Source organism: Hippocampus comes, unplaced genomic scaffold (genome assembly GCF_001891065.2).
Source record: "Hippocampus comes isolate QL1 unplaced genomic scaffold, H_comes_QL1_v1.1 scaffold36, whole genome shotgun sequence".
In the NCBI taxonomy this organism is placed as follows: Eukaryota; Metazoa; Chordata; class Actinopteri; order Syngnathiformes; family Syngnathidae; genus Hippocampus; species Hippocampus comes.
The window spans coordinates 222,011-230,381 of record NW_017805695.1 but is presented as its reverse complement, the minus strand read 5'-3'; the positions used below and the strand labels follow the sequence as shown (position 1 = coordinate 230,381).

At 40.0% G+C, this 8,371-nt stretch overlaps 1 protein-coding gene across 2 annotated transcripts in view; it reads right to left on the bottom strand.

Annotated features, from left to right (window-relative positions):
* Positions 1 to 5,122, bottom strand: part of LOC109523221 (WW domain binding protein 1-like) — an 11,593-nt gene extending 6,471 nt beyond the window's left edge. The window contains exons 1-2 of one of the 2 annotated variants that reach the window (XM_019882228.1): positions 4,900 to 5,122; positions 4,029 to 4,131 (exon numbers count right to left, since the gene is read on the bottom strand). In XM_019882228.1, the coding sequence (XP_019737787.1) occupies positions 4,029 to 4,131; positions 4,900 to 4,962 (166 nt within the window). In that variant the 5' untranslated portion in view covers positions 4,963 to 5,122. Of the gene's footprint in view, positions 1 to 4,028; positions 4,133 to 4,899 lie in introns of those variants that run through there. The other variant, XM_019882229.1, reaches the window with a different exon arrangement.
* Between the last annotated feature and the right edge of the window lie 3,249 nt (positions 5,123 to 8,371).

Genomic DNA, 8,371 nt, shown 5'->3' with positions numbered 1-8,371 from the left:
ACAAAAAAAAAAAAAAAAAAAAGAGCTCAGCTGTGATGTAATTTTGAGAAAATTTATTGTCCAGATCTCAAAACTCTAAATCAAAATTCAGGACTGCTTTGTGAAAACTAATCACACTTGTATATTCAATGCAGTGCATGCCTCCATTTTCTGAATCACTTTTCCTCAATATTAATATACTTTGAATCTTCTTACCACTCCTCCCAGCTGACATAAGGGAGGAAGGACAATTTCCTGTTTTGCTGTGTATGTAGAAATAGTCTCTATTAAGTTTTTATCCAGACACTAATTACATTGCCTGCTAATTCGCTGTCCAAGGTTGGATATGCTCCGCTTTAACGCGGTTCCAGTGTGTCCACTGTGAAGTGTACTCCTTCACCTAAGCACTTAATTAGGTATTTTACAATCAATAACATTGTGTTGGTTTAACAAGTAGCATGACTTCTCCATTTTTCCCTCTGATAATTACTCGTTGTAATCCCCTTTGTGAGTAAGATACTTGGAAGAAGTTTTGTTCAGTCACCGCCATAGAGGCGAATTGATGGAGGCTGAGATTCCTGAATTTGGAGCGAACTTGCAACATTGTTTGGCAGGCAGTAGTCAAAGCTCGTTGCTAAACTTGCTATCAATAACTAGCTTTTACAGCACCTTGCCTCGAACTAATGACTAACACACTGCAGGTGACATAAGCAGCCCAATGAACCTTTATGGGATGGTCACTGCCGTTGAGAAAAAGGAAAAACTTAAGTCTGTGATTCTCAGTTCTGTTATTCTTTGTTTTACTGAGGCTCAAAATGAAAACTGCTTTGTTTGTATAGTGAAAGGGTACCCAGCATGACTTAAGTGCCTTTTTAAAAAAATAGTTACTAACAATAAATTGTTTGTGGTTGTTAGCTTATTTGTTCCGAAAGCAGTAGCATTTGTTATTTGCATTCACCTACCTTGTTATTTGTTCAGCTTCATTGACTCTTAGATTTAATCTTGAACCTTACGTCTGTAATGTCGGGTATGATTCACTTCCTCATATTATTGTTCAGTCTGCCACTTGATGGAAGCCGTGTGGCAGAATGCGTCATGAAAACATTTGTTCGTCAAATCAAGCTTTTCTGACAATTTTTCACAACATGCACTCTGCCGCAGATAAGTGACGATAGGCACGTTAGTACAATATGACACGATAGACTCATTTCTATCTAAGTCATGACACATATTGTCATATCGCCCAGCCCTATTACTGTGTTTAATTTTCTCTTCAAACACTTAGTAATTTTCCCTGCAATTTTACTGTTCAAAGTTTGTGATGTTTGACGTCTGTGAAAAGTGTATTCAATGATCCAAGCACTTAATTTCGGTGTTTGACGATTACGTGTCAATCTTACGTTATCTTAGCAATTAGCAAGGCTTCTTTGTCTCCTGTTAATAACTATTAATCATCCCTTGGTGAGAATGACGCTTGTAAAAACTGCAACTTTTTCGCCCCCACGAAGGCAATGATTACTGATTTGGGAGCAACTCTGTAACATGTTTATCCGCGCTAGTACTGGTAGTCAGCTCAAGCTCCTTACTGATATAGTGTAGGTAACACTGAGTGAGCCTCGATCTCCAACTTCCCATGATGTAAGCACGTTACGGCATGTTCACGTGTATGTGTCCAGCCCAGCAAATCTCTTTGAGACAGTCTCTGTAGTTCAAGTACTGTGTCAGAATAACTTTCACGTTTTTGTTTCTCAGTATTGGTATTCAATGTTTTATCTAAAATACTGCAATGACAAAATACTCATTTCGAGCCTTGCTATGATACATTATAGAGCAGGGGTCACCAATGCGTTGACTGTGGGTGGCCTCAAGGACCACATGAGGTCACCAGTGATGAGATATTGTGATTTTTTTATTAATTTTTTTTTTTTTATGACTGTTGTTGAAGTTATCATTTGAAAACACAAACACCGGCAGAGTGCCAAAGTGTTGCATATTGTTATTTATTTGCTTCTGTGTGTGACTGTGAGAAATCATGAGCATGACGTCTTCACACATATGACTATCATGAATTCTGAATAATGACATACAATAATACCATTATTAAAAGTAGCTTGAGCAAATTTGTTATTTCGGAAGTGTGTATCAACCAGGTCGCCCTTTGAATTAATCGGTACCGAAGAAGTACAGTGATCCCTCGCTATTTCGCGGTTCGATTATCGCAGCCTCGGTGCATCGCGGGTTTTTTTTTCCAAAGTACTGTATTCAGAAAAAAATGCACAATGACTCAGAGGTTTTATACATGGCTGTAGCTTGATTGGTTCCCAGCATGACATCGACCAATGACAGCACGAGCGGATCTATCCCATAATGCACAGCCATGTTGATTGGCTACTAAACCCTACTTCGCGGATTTTCGTCTTTCGCGGGTGGTCCCGGTCCCCATTAACCGCGATCAGTGAGGGATTACTGTAGTTCTCAGTGTCAAAAAGGTTGGTGACCCCTGATCTACGGACAGCAACAAAAATTCCTGGCATCTAATGATGCCATGAAGGACATTTTTTCTGTAAAATCTACTCTAAGGCGTAGAAAAAAAAGTAGTGTGTTTCCGGTAACCCGACCGACCGAGAATTTCTACATCAAAAAAAAACTACGGTGGGCATTTTTTTCAAACAACCCTCTACATTTTTGTGTAGAGGGTTTACATTGGTGCAAACTCTCGCGATATTCACGTTGAGCGTGTGCATCGTTTGCTCTGTCGTCTGTCAACAACATTGAAACATGGCGGAGGCCGCGATCTCCGACGACAGTTTAAACCACGTTTTCTGTGTTACATTCGCATGCTTGCACCGTAATGTTAAGAAAATAGCATCCATTGATGTATCGAAAAAAATTCAGCGAACTATTTGATGAACACCACGGGCCGAGTAAAAACCGAGGGCGGAGGAGGACGGCGGCGGAGGCGGAGGCGAGCCCCGGCCCCCCGAGTCCGGAACGGGGAGAAAACTAAATAGACGGCGCCGGCCGCGCAGCGGCGGGTTCAATGTCTTGTTTTATGTTTTATGGTTATTTTGTTTAAATTTTTGATGGAAAAAAAAATTGTTAAAAAAAAAACTTTGTCCGACCTACCGACCCTATGCTGAAATTTCATGTTACCGGAAACACACCATCTTCTTTTTGTTTGGCCTAAGTATGGATTCAATGAAAATATTTCTTATATTAAAAGAATAAAGAAACAAACCCAAGATGGGTGGCTCTCAGAAAATGTGGTCCAGGAGTGTAACATGAGAGCCCACAAATAAACTTGTTCAAAACCAGATCAAAATGAGATACGCTTTAAATCAAACTTTCCTGCGGTATATTCAGAATAAATAAAGACATTTCACTCAGCTTTTTTTCGCAAGAAATTGTTGGATGTCATGGTCTACTCCATTGTATCATACCATACCTGGACACCAAGCACTGAGTACTCCCTCCCACCCAAAAAATAGTTAAATAATTATATTATTTTTACACTTGAAAAGTCGTTCGGGTGGAAGTATACAGTACATTACAGTAGTAGATAGTCGGTGGCACCTCGTGGAAACAGGCAATGAACCTAAACTACTTTTTTTCTGGTGACATATCACATTATGGACAGCGTGGACTTGATTCAACGATATTGTGTTGCATTGACATTTGGTCAGTTATTGATTCTGTTTTTGAAACTAATACATTTTAAGGGTATATAGGGCTCTTAACTGCTTGGGTGTGCGCGCATGTCACTGCGAAGGCTATTTCTCACCACTCAAAATACATTCACACACAAACGACAGCACAAATCTCTGTCAAGTTGTTCATTTTATCTCTTCAGTATTTCTGCAATATTGTAAGCGGAGAAATCTAGTCATTGATTATTAAGAGAAGAAAATAATGCCTCTCGAAGCGGGTCAGCGTTTGACCTTCAGGATGGACTACACATTCTGAGAATCACCCATATGGATGGACATAAAATCTGGTTTTAAATGTTTCCGCCTCAAACTGCTCTGCATGCCAAAAGAGGAATGACTCACACCACAGTTCATAGTAGTAGCTGCAGCACTGTGTTTCTCCGCAGCAGTGACCAGATTCACAGATATAGCTCTGGTTGTTCAAGCCCATGCACACCAACTTCTCCTGTAGACACAAAATGCAGTTTTGGTGTTGATATTCGCCTGTCTGATCAGTGGATGCATGAATTTGCTTAGAAGTCATGTCAGTTTTCTTGACCTACCACTTTTGAAACACATTTTCCTTCATCCATACAATTTCAATTATTTATTTCTTCTGGCGTCAATTTTTTTCTTTTGAAAAAAAGGCGATAGGGTCGTTTATCAGTGGATTCAATCGATTTAATGCACAGGATTTTTCCCAGTACATGTTAACACTTTCAGGATGCTGCTCTGCAACAAATACTCCCATTTCGTTAGAACACAGCTTGAATGAGAATTCATCATTGCAAAAGTGAGATACTGTATAACATGACACCCCCGCCCCACACACACAAAAAATGTGTGAATCGACCTTGTTCATCTAAAAAAGGTTTGTGCTATAATTTAATAGAAAAATACACCAAATCACTTGGTTCACATTCTGTGTGGTAGAAACATAAATGCTGTTAAAATTACATGAATTTTGAGTTTGATTATTGTGGCAATTGAAATCGCAACACGCCATAGAGTTCAACTGGCAGGCTTTCAAATTAACTCTGATATCGATGAAAAGTAAAAGTTGGACATAAAGAATCGCCCTATAGATAAAAATGTATTGTATTGTAAAACGTTTGTAGTTGAAGACCAAACCGTGTCACAAATAATATGTAATAGGAAACCAAAGGCTTCTTGGCTATCAGTCAATCGTTTTATAATGTTAGGGCTAACGTTAGCATTAACCTTTCAACGTTACCTCTGGCACTGTGGCCTCAGTCGCAAAATTTTCTTGTCCAACGGTGTACTCAAACATCCCCATTGCTGTAAAAGACTATAATCCGATAACTATGAACGGCCAATGTGCTGTTAAACTGTCACATTGTTGGAGGGGAAAAACATCTACAAGAGTGACCAATAAACAAAACAAAACAAGTTGTGCTAAACTTGAACAGTTGAGTATGCTGCATTCGAGGAAGGTGGGAAATTCGCACTTTTCAAACTTCCGACGAGGAATAGTGCTCTGGAACGCCCCATCGAACAGAGAGATCCGAGTTGCGAAGTCTGAGTTAAAAAAAGGACCTCGAGTTCATCGATCGACTTCAAAGTAACGTCACTCGACAATGGCGACACCATGGAGATATAGACCTTCAATGGCAAATCATAATTTATAAGATTCTACTCAAATATTTAGTGTTATTTATGTTTTATCATTTTTATTTAGTAATTCTAAATAACTTCACCTTGCACATGATTTGTACTGGCTGCAAGAAGATACGCCTTATTTCCACTCGCGGCATGATTTGGTGAAATGTATGAAATGCTTTAAAGATATTCCGTTATTAATATAAATTAAGTAAATGATGAAGGCTTGATTTCAGTAAAAATGTGTTGTGATGAATCAAAACAATAAACAATCTATCGCAATAAGCCATTTCTGTTGTTTACAAACGCATCGGATGCTTTGAGATCGGAGCAGGGGCAATGCGAGTGGGATAAGTTACATTTCCCACTTTCTGCGAATGCATCATAAAAAAAAACCCGGCTGCCGAGCGCAGTTCGAGGCGTGGGTAAACTTGGGGTGGACCTAAAAGTCCACACCCAGATGGATTCTTGACTTCTTCAGTTTTTCTTCTTTTTAAATTTATTTTTATTATTATTGTTGAACTACATCCTTGCCGGTTTTAATAATGCGCCGTCTTATGAGGTCACGCTTAACTTTTGAAAACGAAAATAAACTGGTATTTCCGAACCCAAATAGCATACAAACCTCAATGGCGGCTTGCATCAGTGGTAAAGTGGTCCTGTCCCAACCCCGCCGTTGCGGGTTAGTTTTCGGCAACTGTAACCATGACGAAGTGTCCTTATGCAAGATACGATTGCTTAGTGTCTGAATGAAGAAACAACGTAAAACGCTTTATCTCAACTCAACTCAGCTGTATAGATAGAGCACTTGAAAGTTCCTATGGTGGAAAAGCTTAAAGCGCCATACAAGTGAAAGCCCAGTTACCATTTCAACCACACAGGGAGTGCGCTCTCTGCTGGAGACATGCGACACTACACTGCACTCATTTCTGTTTCGGGCGTCTTTTGAACCCAACGGCCAAGACACCCAGAAGCAACGTCAACTCCCCCATTTTCAGGGCTCCTGAGCTTGACGAGCCTCAGTGGCTCTCCAACTCTCTGTTGGACACTCGATGAATTGCTAAAAAAACAAAACAAGCGTGGCTTCATAAGACGGCACACCAAAAAGGCCAATTATGCTGCATTCGCCGAAAGCGGGAAATGGGGCTTTTCAAACTTACGACCTGAAAAAGTGCAATAGATCACCACTTTGAACTGAGAGGTCCGAATTGCGAAATCGGAAAAAAAGGACTCCGAGTTCACTCGACAATGGCGACCCCCAATGGAGACATAGACCGTGAATGGCAAAACCTAACTACATTACAAGATTATGAACATTACAAGCTTTATTTATTCTTACAATGATTTAGTTATTCGAAATAACTTTATGTAACACAACGTGATTTGTACTGAATTTGTGAATACTGTATATGACGTTATCTTTCTGCATTAGGTTATTTGGTGAAATGAATGAAATGCTTCAAAGATATTCCTTTATTTATTTCAATTCAGAAAATGATGAAAAAGGTTTGCTGGAGGCCAACACGTGTTGTGATGAACCAGAAAAATAAACAATTAATCAGAATCAGCTCTTTGTTGTTTACATTCGCCTCAAGCGCTTGAGGTCAGTCAGACCTGGCACAATCCGAGCGGGATAGACTTGACTTCCTACCTTGCTCGAATGCTGCATTAGACTCTGTGCGGCATGAGTCAAACGTTTAGGTCCACCCAAAGTTGAACCACGCTTTGAAATGCGCTCCCCAACCAGGGCTACTCGGTTGAATTAGCTACGATTAGTTGAACAGGGATCATATCTTTTGTGCAGCCACTGACGTTGTCAGATAAAATATGATACGTTGCTTTAATGCCGACATCATATTTCACGATCATTTCATTTTTCATTTTTAGTTATGCAGCTGTAACAAAGCGCCATTAACAAAACAAATAGATTATATATTCATTCATTTTCCGAACCACTTGATCCTCACTAGGGTTGCGGGGGGGCGCTGGAGCCTATCCCAACTGTCTTCGGGCAGTAGGCGGGGGACACCCTGAATCGGTAGCTAGCCAATCGCAGGGCACACAGAGACGAACAACCATCCACGCTCACATTCACACCTAGGGACAATTTAGAGTGTTCAATCAGCCGACCATGCATGTTTTTGGAATGTGGGAGGAAACCGGAGTACCCGGAGAAAACCCACGCAGGCCCGGGAGAACATGCAAACTCCACACAGGGAGGCCGGAGCTGGAATTGAACCCGGTACCTCTGCACTGTGAAGTCGACGTGCTAACTACTGGACTACCGGGCCGCCCAGATTATATATTATCATGTACAATTATAAAGGTTACTTTCACATATAATTTACGGTATATACCCCCTTTAATTTCATTTTGAAAATAACTTCCTAATCCTTTTAAGGATTTTAAACCTATATTCAATTGAACCACTGCAAAGACAAAATATTTAATGTTGAAACTCATGAACATTATTGGGGTTGTTTTTTTTTCCAAATATTCCCTTTTTTTGAATTTGATGCCTACACTCCGTTCCAAAAAAAGTTTGGAGCAAAAATGCTGGGAAAGTTGAAGAAAGCTGGAAAAAAATTCTTTAGGGCATAATCCCACAGATGAACAGACTAGTTAAATGATGATTAGGTATAAAAGGAGCAACCCGAAAGGTTTAGATGTTCACAAGCAGGGATGGGGCGAGATTCACTATTATGTGAACAACTGTCTACTCCACACAAATACTCCAACAGCTTGAGAACAATGTTTCTCAATGTACCATTTCAAGGGATTTCGCGATTTCGTCATCTACAGTCCATAATATTAAAATGTTCAATAAACGATTCTGAGAATCTCGAGAAATTTCTGCACGTCAGCGGCAAGGCCATAAAAACAACATTTGGATGCCTGTGACCTTAGATCCCTGAGACGGCACTGGATTAAAGACTGGCATCATTGTGTCAAAGCTATTGCCACGTGGGCTCAGAAAATCATGACAGTTTGCTGCTACATCTCCAAATGCAACTTAAAACCCTACCATTTACCAACAATCTACATTTCTCGTGTAGTACAGTTTCTATTATGGGATGAAATCCAAT